Here is an 18242-nt window from a genome sequence, read left to right as displayed (position 1 = left end):
CATGGCACGCAACTATAGAATGACTGCTAATCTGCCTCTGACCAATCACATGATGGTTATCTCCCAAACGGAGATAATATGAGATTTGAAATGATGTGCTGTCCCGTCCCATGTTTGCCTCAGGTGACAACGCCATCAGGTTATCAAAAACTCTTCTTTTTGGCAGGGTCGCAACAGAAAAAATAATCTTGATACTTTTCATAACGGAGGACGGTTTACCAGCTGTTTATATTCGTTGTGTTAATACTTTAATACAAGCATAAGTGCTTTGGCTTAGCGATGTCGTCTTTGACCTCAACCTTGAAATCCCAGCAGCACTAAACAGCAATAATGTAATGGTGATGTTCTTTTTTTTTTAAGAGTATTGAATGTCCGCTGCTACAATGTCATAACCGAACATTAGAGTCTTGTCTTACAGCAGGTTAAGATTGCAGAGCACCTGGCGGCATCGAAACAGATCATATCCCATAACTGTGTCCGACACCTGTTCAGCCTCCTGAAATGTTCAACTGCTGCATTATTCATCTATTCACTCTCAAAACGCCACAGCACACACAGAAAATAAGACGGGATATGTTTACCATAGCTAACCGATCACTGTTAAACAGCAAAGCATTCACGCTGAGAGAAAATCACTTGAAGCGTGTGTATAAGGTGACAGGGGAATTCCTGCTGCTGCTGATGCTGCAGGCAGAGAGGTAAAAAGAAAAAGGCGGGGCTACCGGCTCCTTCTTTACATCCAGGCCATGTGACTGTGACAGCAACCCCAGAGCCAACGCAGCCAAATTGAAGTACATTATATGGGGTCTTGCTCGCTAGATTTATGAGCCATGAAACTGCTGGCAAACCAACAGTGACCCACCAATGCCCCCTATGGTTTCACTTAATTAGAGCTAACAAACAAGCAGGCGGGGAGATGCCAGGCGAGGAAACAGAGAAAGGAAAGGCAACACGAGTGTGTGTGTGAGAGAGAGAGAGGAAGAGGAAAATGAAATATGATCCTTCAGTAATTCTCTATTCTGAATGCGTTGAGGTCAGTCGACACAGAAGAGGATGGAGGACAGACGCAAAATTCATTAGGCTTGAGGTATTTCCGCATCAGCCACAAAACAACAGATGTGCAGCTGGCGGTTAGCGGCAGCAGATCTGACGTGGTGAGGGCCAACAATGTGTCTCGGGCCAAGTCAAACACACCGTCACAAGATGCCCAAGAATGTGATTGTGCAGTTATTCTGTCAGGATGAAGCTGAATCTGTTTCCAGTGTGCGAGACCATTACAGCTCTTCCTACAACCACAGCCTGAGGCTGCGCTCTGCGATACTAATTGCATGATGAGCCTGGAGTGCAGGATGCAAAGAGCCAGGCTTGCTGTGAAGAGAGGACACTGGGAGGAGAGACACAGAGACAACTGGCTTTGCTGGGAGTAAATACACCAGCAGACTGTGAGCATCAGAAGCTGCTGGTTTGTTACTTCCTGCCATAAAAACAATTAATTCTGCCAAAATGTCTGTGTGGCGAGAGAAGGAATAGAATGAAGCGGATATCTCAAAATATCGCAGGTATGATTATGCTGATAACAGAACACACACCTTATCCTGCAGCACCAGTGTTCTTTATGCCCTGTTCAAGGGCTGGGTAATATATTAATTATATATTGATATCATATCAATTTCATGATATGATAGTGTATGAGAGTAGGTAGATTAGATTTTGGATGACGTAATATCCTAAGTGTTGTGTTTTCCTGGTTTTAAAGGCTGCATTACAGTAAAGTGATGTCATTTCCTGAACTTGGCAGACTGCTCTATGATTTGTCTCTTCCCACTTAGTCATTACAAATCACATTACTGATGATGACCAATCAAAAATGTCATTGTGTAAATACTTTGTTAAAGCACTGATTAATCAGTCTTATAGTATCATCACTACAGAACTGGGCAATGTGGCATATAAATAATACTGCAAAATTTTTAAGGTTGTATCTCAATACACAGTATACATCTCGATATTTTGAAATCTCCTCTTAACTACTGTAGACTACTAAACTACTGTTACAATACAGTTAAATAAAGTACTGTTATAATAACCTTAGAATACTCTTATAATGAAGGTAGGTTAGAATTGTTATAACAAAGTTAAGTACCGTTACAATAAAGTTCAATAATGTAGTTATATATTTTAAAGTTTATATAAGTTAAAGTACTGTTGTTTAATAAAAACAATAAAGTTAAATAATAAAGTAAAACGGAGAACTGTTTTAATAAAGTTAACCAAAGTACTTTAATAATAATGTAAACAACTGTTCAAAATTAATTATAATACTTTTACAATAAATTTAAATTAAGTACTGTTATATAATAAAGTTAAATAAAGTATTGTTACAATAAAGTTTAAGTACTTCTCTTTTAAAGTTAAATGAAGTACTGTTATAATAAAGTTAAATTAAGTGCTGTTATAATTTAGTTATATATAGAATTGATATCATAAAGCTAAATAAGGTACTGTTATAATAAAGATAAAGTACTGTTATAAGACAGCTAAAGTACTGTTCTTAATATGTTAAAGTGCTTCTCTATTAATATTAAATAAAAGACTTTAATAGTAAAGTTACATAAATAATTTTTAATCAAAGTAATTAAGTTAAATATAGTATCAATATAATAAATTTTAAGAAGGTACTGTTATAATAAAAATAAAGTACTACTATAGTAAAGGTGAATACCGTTATAATAAAGTTAAAGTACTGCAGGTCTTGTAAAGTTAATTTAAGTGCTGTTATAATAAAGTTAAATAGAGTACTGATGTAACTGAGTAAAATAAAGTACTGTTATAATAAAGTTAAACAAATTATAGTTATAGTAAAACAAAACGGAACCACTTCTGCTTTTATTCTTCAGCACCCTCTTCGTCTCGGGCCAGAAATGTTGATGTTTTTGTTGTGAACTTGAAGCATCGGGTCAACAGTTAGATGTTAGCAGTTAGCTAAACCGTTAAAGTGATGCCGTTAAACGTGAGGGTTTGCAAGTGGCACTGGTGCTCCATGGTCGCAAAATACGACTAAATGGTTGCTGTCCGGAGCCCTGCAGGTACCAACACACATGGCTTGCCTCACACACTATCGTTCAGAGGAGAGTGGTCTGGATGGGCAGGGGAGTGTGTGTGATGTGTTTGTTCCAGTGGCTTAAAAAAAAAAACATGACATTTTATACTTGTTGTCCGCAATAGAGTCATTTCAATCATCCCATGTGGAGCAAGTTGCGCAATACATTGAGTAGAGTCAATATATCGCCCACTCCTATATTGTGGCCCTACCCTGTCCTCTGCTGTGGTCATGTGACTTTGCCTGGCAGACTCTCATACTAAAAACATAGAGCCTGTAAAGGAGAGCAGCTCTTTTGAAGGAGCTGCCAAAGTGATTTTAACAGAAATTGCTGCAGTCAAATGCCAAAACAATAAAGCAGATGTGTTCACTCTTACAAATGGCTCTCCAGGGCTTTTAAGAGACAGATCCTGACATTTTCTTCTTCAGGTAGACTGTAGATGGTCGCATTTATATCTCAACAATGGCTGCAAGAGACTCTCCTGTGATATTTCACAAAACACTGGTGTCTTCTGACAGGGTATAATCATCGTACAAGATTGGAGTGTGACTACTGAGTGGAAAACAGCCTCTGACCATAAACCTGAGCCGCACACAGGAAACACAAGAAGGACAATCATCGGGGAAGACAGTGAATTCCAAAAGTTTGACATGCAGTGAACTTATTCACTCCTTACTTTCTTCACTCTTCCAAGAACTTGGATGTCTACGTCTTTCTCGGTCTTACATAGCTACAGTTCGACACACACCATGCGGTCCCTGAGGGCCTCTTTTCATACATGTCTGCTGTCTGTCCACTTTTTTTTTTCTTCTTGTGGTGAGTGACTTGTGCAGAGCGAAAAAGTTAAGTGTTGAGTAAGAGGCACTGAAATGTAATAAGTTGGAAATGACAGGATAATTGCATTTTTAGGATCCATCTGTTCCTGGCTGATAATACTCACGCTCGGTTTCTCGAGCTCTCCTCCGTGCCCGCTCTCTCTCTCGCTCTCTGCGGTGGCTCAGGAGAGACTCTGTTCCCGTCTCGGTGTCCAGGCCATCTCGACTGCTCACCGCATTGGCACTGCAATACACACATCGGAAAACTTCAGTCAGATTCATAATGATGTACAAAACACACACACACACTCCCTCTGTCTCTCTCTCTCTCACAGAAACTCTTTCAAATTAATTCTCTCGCCAGCCTGTGACCAACACTCCTGAACATAATCCCCTGCTACAATATACTTCTGTCTGTTATAATATCTGTTTGCCTGCCATTCAGCCTTAGGGGGATATGCAACTCATATTATGACTCTGTTTCAAATTCAATCCCTCTGGCAAAAATAGCAGTTTCATTGTTGTGTGGTATGTGATGCGTTTTTCACTAAGTGTCATTAATGACCAGATACCCTGAGAGGGAGCCATTCTGGACAACGCTGGCATTAATGAGACCTATTGAAAGCCCAGATGGTGCCTGGAGCATGATTGGGAGAGAGACAGAGAGCGGGGAATGACAGATTGCATAAAAAAGCGAGAAGTGGTAGATCAGGTGTGGGCTGAGCAATAAGCTGGCCTGTGTACTTGAGGTCTGGGGAGGAGTCTGGGTGTTCTGGAGGGCAGATTGTTATTCTGTCAGAGGGCTGGAGACGCCATGGCCTCAGGCACCGGGGTTAAGGGACCTACACAGCCACCGGGCACCGAGGAAACCTGAAGCTGGTGAGAACTCAACTCAACCCTGTCAGCCTGTCACACACACTTAGGCATGTGTGCAACATGTACTTTACACCTGCATAAATAATCGTACTTGCATGCGAGCGCATTCATGCGTTCATGCACGCTCAAGCGACGATGCACGTATACAAACAGTGTCATATTCATAGTGCATCAACGGAACAAAAGAGGCACAGAACGTGAACATTGTCCAGCGATGGTTTAAAAGCAATGTTCTCACACACCTCAGTGGCAGCGTGTGGATGATCAATGCAAATTAAAAACACAAGAGCAGACAAGATGCTGTGTCTGCTGTGTTCACTCAGCGGGATAAAGTGCTCAATGAGGCATGCTTACACGCTTCTGCTACGGGGTGCTAATGGGTGCACCTGGGCCGGGCTGCACCAGCACAGGTCAGCGCATGTGTGCAAATATCACTGTAGATGCATAGTTTGGATGCATCTCTAATGGCAGTGATTGTACAGCAGCGTGATGATTGATGTGGTGGTAACTGCCTGTCTGTTAGGCTGTCGATGGCTGCTGACCAGCCGGGCGGCAGGTCTGCTGATCCGGGGGGAGATTATCCAAGGCACTAGGCTGCAGCTGTGAACAAATGCCACCCCCCCCTTTCAACCCCCCCTCCTCTGCTGCCCCCTCTCTGCTGCCAATCGCCACCCCCTCCCTCTTGGGAAATGGAGATGGGTGCTTTTAATGTCTGTTAATCCGGATTACCACGCAGAAGCACATCAGTTGTGTGCATTCTCTGCCCAAAACACCTATTCTGTGTGCTCATCAAATAGAGCCATTCACGCCGACAAACACATCAAATGCATGAATAAAGCACAAGAGAAAATGAAGTGGTAATAATATTCTAGCTATTTACAGAGAGAGGTAAAGGGTGGAAGACTGGATTCATTTCAGAAAGAGAGGAGGTTCGCTATAGGGAATTCACCACGCTGTTTCTCTGAGAGAAAGGCCTGCCTGTCTGACTCAAAGAGGGGAAGAGAAAGGGAGAGTGAGGGAGGGTGGGAGGGAGGAGGCGGGGGGATATGACGTGAGGGTAAGGGGGCTGGCACACTGTCGTTTGGCTCCACAAGGTGGCGGTAGTCCCAGTGAAAGCTATCCAGGAACAATAAAATTATCAGGACAGCTGACAGCCAAACAGCAGGGGGCAGCCCATAGAGGGCAAAAGCGAGCTGAGATGTCAAACACTGGATAAAGAGATACACTGAGACATGACAGATTGCATGTTCTCAATATAGAGCCTCAGCCATATTGCTCTAGTGCTGTAATGGCAACAACCCTCGCCCCCACTGCCCCCGGCACTTCTCGCTATATTTAGCTTGGGACTTCTCCTTAGCAAGTGCAGTGATATTCTCTAATCTACCAGTTTGAAGTCAAAGTCTGTTCAGGTAACAGTCATCAAGACGGTCTCCATGTCTGAGCTTTTAGAGCCACATATGCCTTTATTAGCCGAGTATGGATGAATGCTCTGAGTGACTGAACACAATGGGCCTCACTGAGTGCCAGTATTTGCCTGCAGATGTTTATGCTGTGAAGGCTATTTCAAGAATCAGCAGCACTGGCGGCATACACATCATGTTTACATCGACGAGCGGACTAACGCCTTATTCCACGGTTGAGTGGGCGGGAGGGAACATACACACAAGTGGGAGAAATGCTCACACCCATGCATGTTCCTGCACTCAGGCTTCAGCACATACTTCATGCCGTATTCACACACAGGCTCACGGACCACCTACACCTCCCATACGAGCCTGTGCTGACAAATCTCTCTGATGAGCTTTCCACGTTCTGATTAGCACATATGGCACGCTGTGATATAAAAAGGTCACCCACTGTACAGGACTGTGTGCTTGAATACACCTGCCTACATGCCTGTGTGTGTGTGAAATTGTGAATATATGACAGGCAGTAATCAGCCTACTTACTGGAAGGAGGGGGGCCGCGAGTCTCCGATGCCCCCTGTTCTCTCGAGAGGAGGGGGCAGCTCTGGATGGCTCTCTGTGCACTGAGATCCTCCATCAGAGTGAGCGCTTTCTGCCAGGACCAACTAAGAGAGAGAAGTTGAAGCATAGGAAAGATTAGACCAGACACATTCAGCTCCGAGAGAAACACAAACAATAATAAATATTCTGTTGAGTGATATAGGCCCCATAGTGAGGAGGGAGAAGGTCAAAAGAGACCTCAACAGACTTTGCGACACTCAGAGATAAACACACAGTGATGCCGGCACCAGAGACAAACACATCTTGTGTACAAGTACGCGTGAGGAAAAGGCTATGAAATGAGATGCTGCAAAGAGGCCTGGAGATGACTGGTGGCTGCACACAAACAACTTGAGAAACAGCAAACGACATACAAACTTAAAAGACCGCCATGCTTTTACTGAGTTGAGTGTCAGTACAAAGGATGATGTACAATGACCCACAGATACGACTGCTCTCCTTTCATCTGAGCCACAATAATGAAAGTTGAAGGCGGCAGCCGTGGAAAGAATAACAACTGTATGGACCGTGATCATTCTGATGCCAGCATTGGGATTCACAGGTGTCACCGAGGAGTCGCTGGATTCTTAAATGAACCCTGTGGGCTACTTTTTATGTGCTTCATCTCAAAGACTGAAAGCAGTTTTGCATTTTCCATCACCTCCTCTGCCTGTGTCTGGTGTGTGTTGACTGGCTTTCTGTCGTAAGAATGAGCAGACTATGCTTTGGTCCCTTATTCTCCAGTTTCACGGAAAACTGCTTCATAAAAATATTTTCTTTCAGTGTTTGACAGCTTTGTGAAAGAAAAATACCTCTGTCTTTTTCTCCCCGATCCTGATTCCTTATCCAATAGCAGGGCCCTCTCTTCCCCTTATTTAAAGTCTGTAAAGCACAATGTACGGAGTGAGCTAATTATTTTATGTAAGGTAACATGAGGCCAGAGATTGCTGTGGAGCTGTGGACAGCCTGATGTGACTTAAAGGTAAACTATGCAGGATTTTCCTGAAAGAAAAACAATGTATTGACTCATAGGAAAGTAATTCCTCTCAGTGTTCTCTTATGATGCGGTAGAAGTATGTGCCTGTGTATTTATCTGCAGACACTCTGCCCTCTGCTTGTATTTTCTTATTTTCTTCTTATTTTGCTGTGTTCATCATGTTTCTGGGCACAGAGCGCAGGTGAGGTTGGAACTTTATAAAAACATAGCTATCAGGTGCCAGAGCGTGAGCAGCACGCATCCAAGAGGAAGCTACGAAACTCACGGACACAGCGCCAAAACAAAAAACAAAAATATGGTGAGGTGAAACGCCAAGCAGACAAAGCTAGAGTTGGCTTTCACTTTCGCTGGCAATACTGTTTGCAAATAGTAGCTGACAATTCCTGCATAGTGAGAGTGGAAACATTTTTGTAATGTCATTGATGAAGAAACTCTTTTTAATGTGAATCAGTTGTGGTCTCTGTGTATTCACAGTATCAGCCCCAATACTGATACTGTGGATCAGATCAGTGCATCACAACATACTTGACATGGTGTACATTCCCCACCCCAAAAATCAAATCAGACATATGAACAGTAGGGGCGGAGGAAAAAAATCGATACGACATAATATCGCAATATTTTTGTGTGGCAAAATCGTATCGTCACACAGAGCCAAGCGTCATTTTTTTTAATTATATAAACTATTAATATGACAAATACAAATTAAACTTTCAATTCAAGTGCTTTTTCAGTCCACTAGATATATTTTGCTGCTGCAAAAAAGTGGCTTAATAATAATAAACTTTATTTATATAGCACCTTTCAAAACTCACAAAGTGCTAAAACACGATTAAAACACAAGAAGAATAACACAAATAACACCGCCATAAAATGTCATCTAGTAAAAGATAAAATAAGGCCAAAGCTAAAATCAAGATAATAAAAAGGCATTAAAATCTATAAGACAGTAATAAAAATAGACAGACAGTTCGGATAAAGTCAGGATATGTTTTCCGATAGAAGTATGTCTTCAGGAGAGACTTAAACGAAGCCAGTGACTCCTTTGGGGACATAATTTATAGCTAAAAAAAGGTTATAATCACATTATATCTCAATATATTTTATCGCAATACTCAGTATTTTGTGACATATTTAAAATCCCAATAATATTGTATCATGACAGAAGTATCGTGATAATATCATTTTGTGGATTCCCACCTCTCATAAACAATAGAATATATCTCAGGTTTCTCTTGTCTGTTTACAGTAAGAACTTCATTCATTCATTCATTCAGTCATTCATTCATTCATCTTCTAACCGCTTCATCCTCTTGAGGGTCGCGGGGGGCTGGAGCCTATCCCAGCTGACATCGGGCAAGAGGCAGGGTACACCCTCGACAGGTAGCCAGACTATCGCAGGGCTGACACATAGAGACAGACAACCACTCACGCTCGCATTGACACCTACGGACAATTTAGAGTGCACACGTGAGTGCGGTGCACAGAGAGGCAGTTAGAGCTGCAGGCTACAATGAGGCTAAAAACAGAGTTCAAATGACATTTTTCCAAACTACTTTGTATGTCGGGGCTTCAGGACACTTGGATCACTACGGAAAAGCAGTATGGAGATATTTTGTGGTTTCAATTATGTGTCTTTGGATGTTTGAATCTGGGGCGCCGTAAGCCTCCATTAGGTGGAGTTGTGTTGATACCTCCTCTCCCCTGGGATCTCCGCAAGGGATGTGAGGACTTTAAAACTTCACCTGAGCCTCCCTTGGCATATGTGTGAGTAGATAATGGCTGAATTTTCATTTTTGGGTGCACTATCCCTTTAAACAAGGTACTTTTACAAAGTTAAAAATAGAGTTAAATGAAGTGCTGTTATAATAAAGTGTGTCATTATACCCACATTACTGATGAATATTTATCAAAAATCTCCTTGTGTAAATATTTTGTAAAAGCACCAATAAGTCAACCTTACAATATCGTCACAGCCCTAATCCCAACATTTCCTTTTTTTTTTTACTGTGGTTTTAAAAAACAGAATGCAAATTATGTAAAATTATGTAATAACGAGGCAAATTATGTAAAGATTTGTACTGAGAAATGGGGCATAAAGATATTCTGGTTTATATCATTGAAGCAGCAAAAATACACTTACAACAGTACACTTCTACCAACTGCATTACAGTCTGCTGATAGTTATTTAACAATGTTGTATACTGGGCACTGTGTGCAAAGGCATATGGTAAAAATGTACTTAATTTGTTTATTTTACATTTAGAATTGATTTTAAGCTCCTCCTCCCTGTATACATGTGCTGGGACCGAGCTACATTGCTAACTCCCTTGTTAACTTTTTGCCTCCAAGAACACTGCGATCATCTGCTGCTGGTTCTCAGAAACAGCCTGAAGAAGATCAGGGATGCAGCCTTTGTCATTTACTCCCTAAAGCTATGAAACATGTTATCAGGGAAGCTAGCTCGCTAAATATTTTCAAAAGAAAGCTAAAAACGTATCTGTTCACTTCAGCCTTTAACTAGCTCTGATGTCCTGATACAGGTCTGAAACTTTCTTTTACGCTTCACATTGCTGCAGCTCTGATTTCATGATTAATAGTTTTATTATAATTCTGCGATTTTACGAATCAGTTTTGTTTTATGTTCATTCTGCCTACTTTCATGTGCATTTCTTGTATGAAAGGTGCTTTATAAATAAGGTTTATTGCTATTATTATCATTATTTAAAGATATACTATACAGGATTTTCCTAAAAAACAAACAAACTATGTATAGACTCGAGGAGTTATCCCTCTCAACATTTACTCCTGACCCACTAGAAGTGTGTGGCAGTGTATTTATCTGCAGAGACTCTGCCCTCTGCCTGTATTTTCTGATTCTCTGTGCTCAGGACGTTTATGGGCATGCACCCCCATAGCTCTCAGGTGACGTCTAAGCTTTACAAAAAGGTAGCCACCAGGTGCCAGACCATGAGCAGCAAACATCCAAGAAACACAGCATTGGAAAAATGTAAATACTGTGAGGCAAAACGCCAAACAAGAGTGAACCTGAGGTTGGCTTTTACTTTCACTTCCACTGGCGAGCGTGTTAACAAACAGTAACCAACAATCCTGAATCATTTTAATAAAAATGTTAACATCTTTGAGAATCACCTGCAGTCAGAGGGCGGTCGCATGAAAACAAAACTCTTTATGAAAGGGCGTTCTGCTTTGAAGAAAATTTGGAATCACTGGTTTGGTGTGTATGGAGTAATTCTGGTGAATCAACTTTTGAATGACTCATGAAGATGCATATTTGCATGATTCATAAACTAGTTGTTGAGCTACAGTGTGGTAGAGTGTGACCACATTTAAGTACAGGCTTCAAGCTCTGCTGTTACGATCGACACTGCTTAAGTGATATTAAGAGAGATGGTCAATAACGACTCTGTAGCTACCTCTGTGTCACTGACTCTGACCTCTGACCTCCCTCTGGGGCAAACTAATGAATTTCCCCACCAAGATCAATAAATCATGATATTCTTATACTAGGTTGCTTAAAAAAAAACAAAAACCTGAGTAGATTCAACATGCAGCCTGTCAAACTAATTTATACATTCTTGCTTTTAGTCCTCCATCAATATTTAAAGCTGGAGCTTTAGCCTGTGTCTGAGCAATGATTAAGATGTAAATCCTCCTTTAACATGACAGATTGATTTGATTTATTATACTTTATTGTCCCCGTAGGGAAACTTGGGCTCCCAGCACTGCTTATCTTCCATGATTACAAATCACTATAAAGCTACAGAAGTCAATATGCTATGGTATTTCTTGTTTTAGCTGTCAAACTTAGTCACCTCCGACTGTGCTTTGCAACAATCACTAAGTTTACTACCTAATGGAATCACTCACACCTATATAATAGAGCTGAACAGTGAGATGAAGGTGAAGAGTGTTTAAAAAGCTGTGTGGAGGCGTTACACGGCTACATTTACATGATCCGTGAGTGCTCTGCATATCTTTGGTTCGAGCTGAGGCTGCACAGCCTGCAGAGAGGGGCAGCATGGGTGCACCATCCATCTCACTTACCCAGGACACCACTCTCCCGTTGAAGCAGGGCAGCTTGGCGTTGTCATCGGAAATCTCTTCTTTGACAACCCTGGGGAAGAAGCAGACAGACACAGTCAGGCTAACTGACCAGGAGAAGGACCCAGCTCGACAAAGCAGCACAGCCTACTCTGAGGAAACTTCCCCTTCCTCTGCCTCGTTGATGCATTTACACTGAGAGCGACATTCAGGTTTTGTCAGTCACATTTTCCACGTGGCTTTCAAACCAGCTCTGCACCCTTGCTAGCTCACGTAGCAGCAGGAATGATGCTCCCAGTCTGAGTCTCTACTTATTGATTTATGGACATCATGGCTGTCTGTATCACTAAGCACAACAATGTGATAAGGGCCGCTCACACTGACAAGGACAGGGCCATAAATCTGTAATGAATGAGTCTAACCTGCGCAGGTGAGCGTGTTTCACAATGAGCCACTGTTGATAGATAGACACATAGATAAGTATCTGTGTGAATGTTTTATGTATGTATGTGTGTGTAGGAAAATCCTCAGAGCGGCGACAACAGGGCGTCAAGGCACCGGGGTGTGTATTAATAGAGTGATCTAGTGTGTGTGAGGCTCCCTCAGTGTGTTCGTCTTTGGCTGTAAATTCCCTACAGAAATACCTCCCAGTTACCCTTTGACCTGCTGGGACACAGTTCAGCAGCAACCGGTCGCCACACCTGCTCGGCTTGTGTCAAGTAGAACAAGCCTGGAGCTAGCCAAGGGGTACAGGAGATGAGCTGGCAAACACCTTACATACACATCGACACACACCCACACAGACACAGGGGGTAAAAACGCCCTGATATATTAACCACTTTCCATTATAACCTCCTGTATGTTTTTGTGTGCATTGTTTGTTATTTTCTGCCGAGGATTTTCCCAGAATTGATACAAGCAAGCATTTCTGAGACTCTGGAGATCTCATATTAGCTTCTTGGCTTTGAACACAGTACATGAAAAGGGAGAGGCACAACTTGAGAGCAGCAGGAAAAGCCTAAGAAGATTTTATGCAGGGGTGTCTCTCTGACAGCGACTTTACAGCTCCCCCCACCCCACTTCTTGTTTGCCAGAACTTCCCCGCTACTGAAATGATTAGCCAAGCCGGTTGTGTTTTTCAGCGCTTTGCTGCTGTGGGAGCAGGATTGCTGGGAGTGGTGGACGGAGATAACGTAGCCTTGTGGCTGGAACTGACGACCACAGAGTCTGCGCTGTGGCCTGTTCCACCTCAGGGAGGAAAAGGGAGGGAGGCGAGGGCTGACTCTGCCGGGCTGCTCGTTAGGTAGGAAGTGTTTGCATCCTCTCTCTCGAGCTGCATGACCAGCTGTAAGGTGACTTGTGAGGATGTGGGAGTGGCCCCTGTGCAAATAAAATATCAGCAACGCTTCTTCTTTTGAGTGTTTGACAGGAATAAGGTCGCCTGTTCCACTTCCAGCAGCGTGACAGCGTTTTTACGGTTCCTGAAAGAACTGGCATGCAAAATAAATCTCTTAAACATGTCCGTGTCTGTTAAAAGAACTGAAACCAGATGAACTAAGACACAATTCCAATCATAACAGATGACGTCTTTATCATGCGGTAAAACACCCGTGGCCTGCATTCTTTTCAGCTCCCATCTGATATCAAGAACAGTGTTTGTTCCACCCTCAACTCTTTAACAAGCACACACACACGCACACACACAAACAAACTGTAACCTCTGTTTAGAGAAGCATATGTCTGGTGTGGGCTGCTATCACAGATCTGACTTCTTGGAGCTGACAGCTTAAATAGGTCTTAACAGATTTCACAGGATAATGACACAAGATTTATCCTGGTGATCGCCGAATATTCCGCTGCTGGGGATATTTGTGTAGCTGGGGAAGATTAGACGTGTTTGTTTATGCTTTGAGAGACAGAGGAGGGCTGGGTAGTTGCAGCCTAAACCAGAAACCAGGGGCAGGAGGAGAAGCCAGCCAACACCGGCCAGCAGCCCAAGGACTTTGGTGGGCTGATGCTAATGATACTATAAACAGGGAAGCTAAATATTTGTAGTCAAACAAGATTGTGAATGGATATACTTCAATATGACACGGAGACTGAAAAGGTAAACAGCTAAATTCAACTTGAACCACCTTGAAACCTGTTAATAATAGCATGTAGGCTGCTGATGTCACATTTAGACCTGTAACCATCTGATTTTCGCAGCATCACAATAACAATGTTCAGATGTTATAAGTCGTTTTCCGTTCATTATGTCACTATCTCACACTTGTCAGATAGTGATATCAATATCACATTCAAAGTGCTGTTGTTAATGCTATGACACATAAATGCAGCATAGCCGTCGAAATCTGCCACAATCCTCAAACAGCGAGAACAGGCGAGGTAAGGCAGGGGTGCATTTGTGCAAAAAGCTGCAGATTTTTGTCCTCTAACTACAGGGGCTTAGCACCCCTACCTCAGCAGAAGAAAGATTCCCCTACCAGCCCCCTATTTTCTAAAGCACAAACAAGGCTGTTTCTTTCAGAGCTTCAGCTTGGCTGCTTCCTCAGCTCCAGAGTGCCTCTGTGACTTGCATTATAGTGAGGTCTCAAACCCACTCACCACCAGTGGCAATGACAAAACGCCATATCATCACCTTGAAGTCTGCGAAAAAGCCAAGTGGGCTGCTTGAAAACAACACAGCCTCAATAAGCTTCCTGTCTTATGAATATTGATGAATGAATGAATATTACGGGGGGAGAAAAACAACTGAGGTATGAAATGTGCACAAAGAGACGTTCATCGTTTAATTTGCTGTGCTCTGTTGTGTGGACAGAAATGCCACAGCCCGTGGTTACATGTATTCCATGCGGTTCCAAGGGGAGCTGAAATGACATGTTCACTGCGGTAAGCTGAGGCGTTTTGGGGGCAAGCCGTTTATCACATTCGTGTGGCCATTGCTTAGAGAGCTGATATTGCCAGCACAAATGTAGTTCAGCAATCCCATAAGAAAATGGCTGGTTTTTCCTGCACAGCAGGGGGTCTACTACAGAGGACCTTGCACTGACTGCTCATTTACATTTCAAACACTGTCTATAACTGCAAGGGATTTGATGTTTTCCCTCTCTGCTCAGCAGTCTTATTCCTCCCTAGCTAATTCTCCAGCAGCCATACTGTCTGTGTGTATGCAGTACAGCCAGAATAGCTACCACAAAGCGCTGCTATCCTCTGTGCCTTTGACTGGGTTTGCTTCCATACTGTGCCAGTACCATACGGCACTCACTGAGCCTGAATATTCAACCTTAACTCAAAGGCTGGAATGCTGATGGAGACGCCTTTATAAACTGTGTATAACAGCTCTGTGTGAATACACAGCCATTTAACAATGTCCAATTCACGCCATCATTTACCACGCTTTGTTGATGCACATGCAGGAGCTGGTTGGCCTACTGTAGCCGCTGTGTTCAGCAACACGGAGCCACGTCTCCATGTGGAGAAAGCAAACATGCTTTGTTTGTTTCCATAATCTGCTTGTCGATTACCTGAGGCCCAGAGAGCAGGCCGGCCCGCAGTGCAACAGAGGCAGGAAGCCGGGGATGGGGGGACAAAGCGGCGCACCAAGCCTAGCCTGCTACCAGGAAGAGCCAGTTTCCCTCACAAGGTCAGGCTGCAGTGGAAATGTGTGACGCTTGGCTCTATAGACACTGCCTGCCTCTGCATTTCCTCCAATCGTGATTGCGATTACAGTGCTAGATATTAATGTGTGTGTGTGTGGGCCTCCGTGTATGACTGTTCAGACTGGAATGAGAAACAGGCCCTGACACAAATATGTCATCCTCAGCAGAGGCCCGAGACAAGTCGCTGACCAAGAGAGCTGAAGGGCTGTGTAGACATGGTGTAACTCCTGAAAATCAGGATGGGATTATAAAGAGAGGAAGAGAGAGAGAAAGGAGAAAGAGAAAGGAATGATTCTATTATTCCTTAAATCCTGCATGGAGTGATTAGAGGAAGTAGCTCCTGTGAGGTAAAATTCAGCATAAAAAATTATAAAATGAGTTACAGCACAGACAAATTCTACGCAATTAGTCCAAAAACTTCTTCTTAGAATCTTCTATTTTGTTCCATAACTAATGCTGTAACATAATCAGGTTAAAATATGACTCTAGGTTTAATAATTAATTTACTTTCTCTCATCTCATGTCTCTAAACACCTGACAGACTAGCCACAGACTGTGGGGTGTGATGAGCAGCATACACAGCATTATTGCACCTGAATGCATCACTGTTATAACACAGTCTATAATAGAATACTCAATAGAAAAACAAGGTTATGATGATGAAGCACTGTTTGCCTTATCCTCTCCTCTGGGGCAATTAAATGCAAAAAGGTGGCTGCATGATTACATAGCTAACAGTCACAACCACCGGCTTGTGGTTGCCATATTCCCTTGGGATTCACCTGCAGGCCATTGTGTGTGTGTGCATCTGTAAATAATGAACACTTCCCAGGCTATTAGGGAGAACATTTTAAAATATATATATATATAATTGTTAAATGGTTATTTCTTCTGATCTATGGTGAAAATCACAAAACAAAACAACATGAAACCTGAGAACTTGAACATGTGGACGCTTTGTCAACACTGCTCCCACATTTATACCCCACATGCTTCATATATTGGCACTAACATGGGTTAATACGTTGACATTAATAAGGGGAGCAGGGGTCTGGCTGTGTGTAATGCATGCAGGGCTGCGTCATTAGGGCTCTGGACAGATCTGGTATCACTTCAAACACTCGTGTGTCTCCTCCACTGCGCACAGGATAGTAATAATGAGCAGGTGCCAGGCGCATGGAAACAGACATGGCACTGTAGTTTGCACACATGTAACAATGTTGCCTATGACGGCCTGTAATACGCTTATTTATAAAGCCTACACACACACACACACACACACACACACATATACACATTCACACACACTGCATTAATAAATAGCAAGTGAGCCAGACGAACAGGCTAATAATAATTATGGTGGCCACTTACCCAAAATCCTGGTCCATGGATTTGAAGAAGAATTTGTAGCTGTTGACCGGACGATTGTTGAGGACATTTTTAAAATCCGCTAAGGTGACTTTCTCTGGAGAAACGGAGAGTTTGACCAGATAAGGAGTCTCCTCCTCGTCTATGTGATATATTATTTTAGTCTCCGCCATGAGAGTGAGGGGAGGACAATCATTGACACAGGAAAGGAACAAGGGTTGGCAGCGCAATAAACAGGCCTGCTATGTTACCAGCTACCCGTAGAATAACATCACAGCCCTCCCTAATACATTAACCTGTACAGCCCACGATGGAAAACGCAGCACCGTGTTTTGGACCGACACGGTAAGGATCCAGACATAATCGCGTTCGGAGTGCCCGTATTCCTGCTCCGGTGTGAGTCGGTACGGTGGCTCTCTCGGCACTAAAACAGGAAGGGACAGTCCACATCCTTGCGATATGGAGTTGGGAATATTGCTATTTTTCACAGGCTAATTGGTGAGACAGTGCTGTCATCTAGTGGTGTGTCTGGGCTGTGCGCAGGTCTGTGCGCCTGTCTTATACAACACACTCATACTGTACACGGTGATGATGTACAGGCATGGCTGGAACAAAGAGGAAGTGCACTGGCTTCATCAAACCTGGACACTGATTTAGTTTTTAATTATTACCATCAACTCTGGTGTAAAAATGGACTATTAGGCTACTGTGTGAAGCAGTAGCAATTAAACTCAATATTTATTTAATTTAATACAATTAAATATATTCCAAACAAAAATATTCAAATGAAAAAAATATATGTAGTTTGAAATATATGATGACCCAAGGGCGTAGCTTTGATTTGAGGAATGGGGGGACACAATAAAATTGGGCCTGTGGGGTCTTCCCATAGAAGGAAAAACAAAACAAAAACAAAAACAAACAAAACTGAATCCTGTTTCAGGAATACGGTAGTTAAGGCAAAATCCCATAAATTATTAAGTTCATTACGTTTAATTCAACCAGAATACTATTTAATATGCTAAATATACTGCCACTCTACATATGTGGCCTTTAAAATAAATAAATAAATAAATAAATAAAATAAAACAAAACAAAACAAAACAAAACAAAATTAAATTAAATTAAATTGATTAATTTATTTATATTTGGTGTAGGGGAAATGAACAGCCAAGTTCGTATTCTCAGAAAGAATCTGATGGCTGGCCAAAGAAGTATGTCAAGTATGATTTTGTAATTTTAAACATATATTTTACATATATACATATATTATTTTTTTTATACATTTTTATTTTCATATATATGTTTTCTTAATTTTCCTATTAAAATAAAAATAAAATAATACAAATATT

The 18242-nt window shown here is 42.2% G+C and overlaps 1 protein-coding gene across 2 annotated transcripts in view; it reads right to left on the bottom strand.

The window, feature by feature from the left end:
- The window catches only part of LOC117258277 (putative segment polarity protein dishevelled homolog DVL1P1), a 29454-nt gene extending 12138 nt beyond the window's left edge, over window positions 1-17316 (bottom strand). For both annotated transcript variants that reach the window (XM_033629016.2, XM_033629015.2), the window contains exons 1-4: window positions 16894-17316; window positions 11864-11933; window positions 6742-6863; window positions 4042-4160 (exon numbers count right to left, since the gene is read on the bottom strand). In XM_033629016.2, coding sequence (XP_033484907.1) covers window positions 4042-4160; window positions 6742-6863; window positions 11864-11933; window positions 16894-17063 — 481 coding nt within the window. In that variant the 5' untranslated portion in view covers window positions 17064-17316. The remainder of the gene's footprint in view (window positions 1-4041; window positions 4161-6741; window positions 6864-11863; window positions 11934-16893) is intronic.
- Window positions 17317-18242: the final 926 nt, after the last annotated feature.

This window comes from Epinephelus lanceolatus, chromosome 8, assembly GCF_041903045.1.
Source record: "Epinephelus lanceolatus isolate andai-2023 chromosome 8, ASM4190304v1, whole genome shotgun sequence".
Taxonomy (NCBI): domain Eukaryota; kingdom Metazoa; phylum Chordata; class Actinopteri; order Perciformes; family Serranidae; genus Epinephelus; species Epinephelus lanceolatus.
This window is presented reverse-complemented; position numbering and strand designations above follow the sequence as displayed.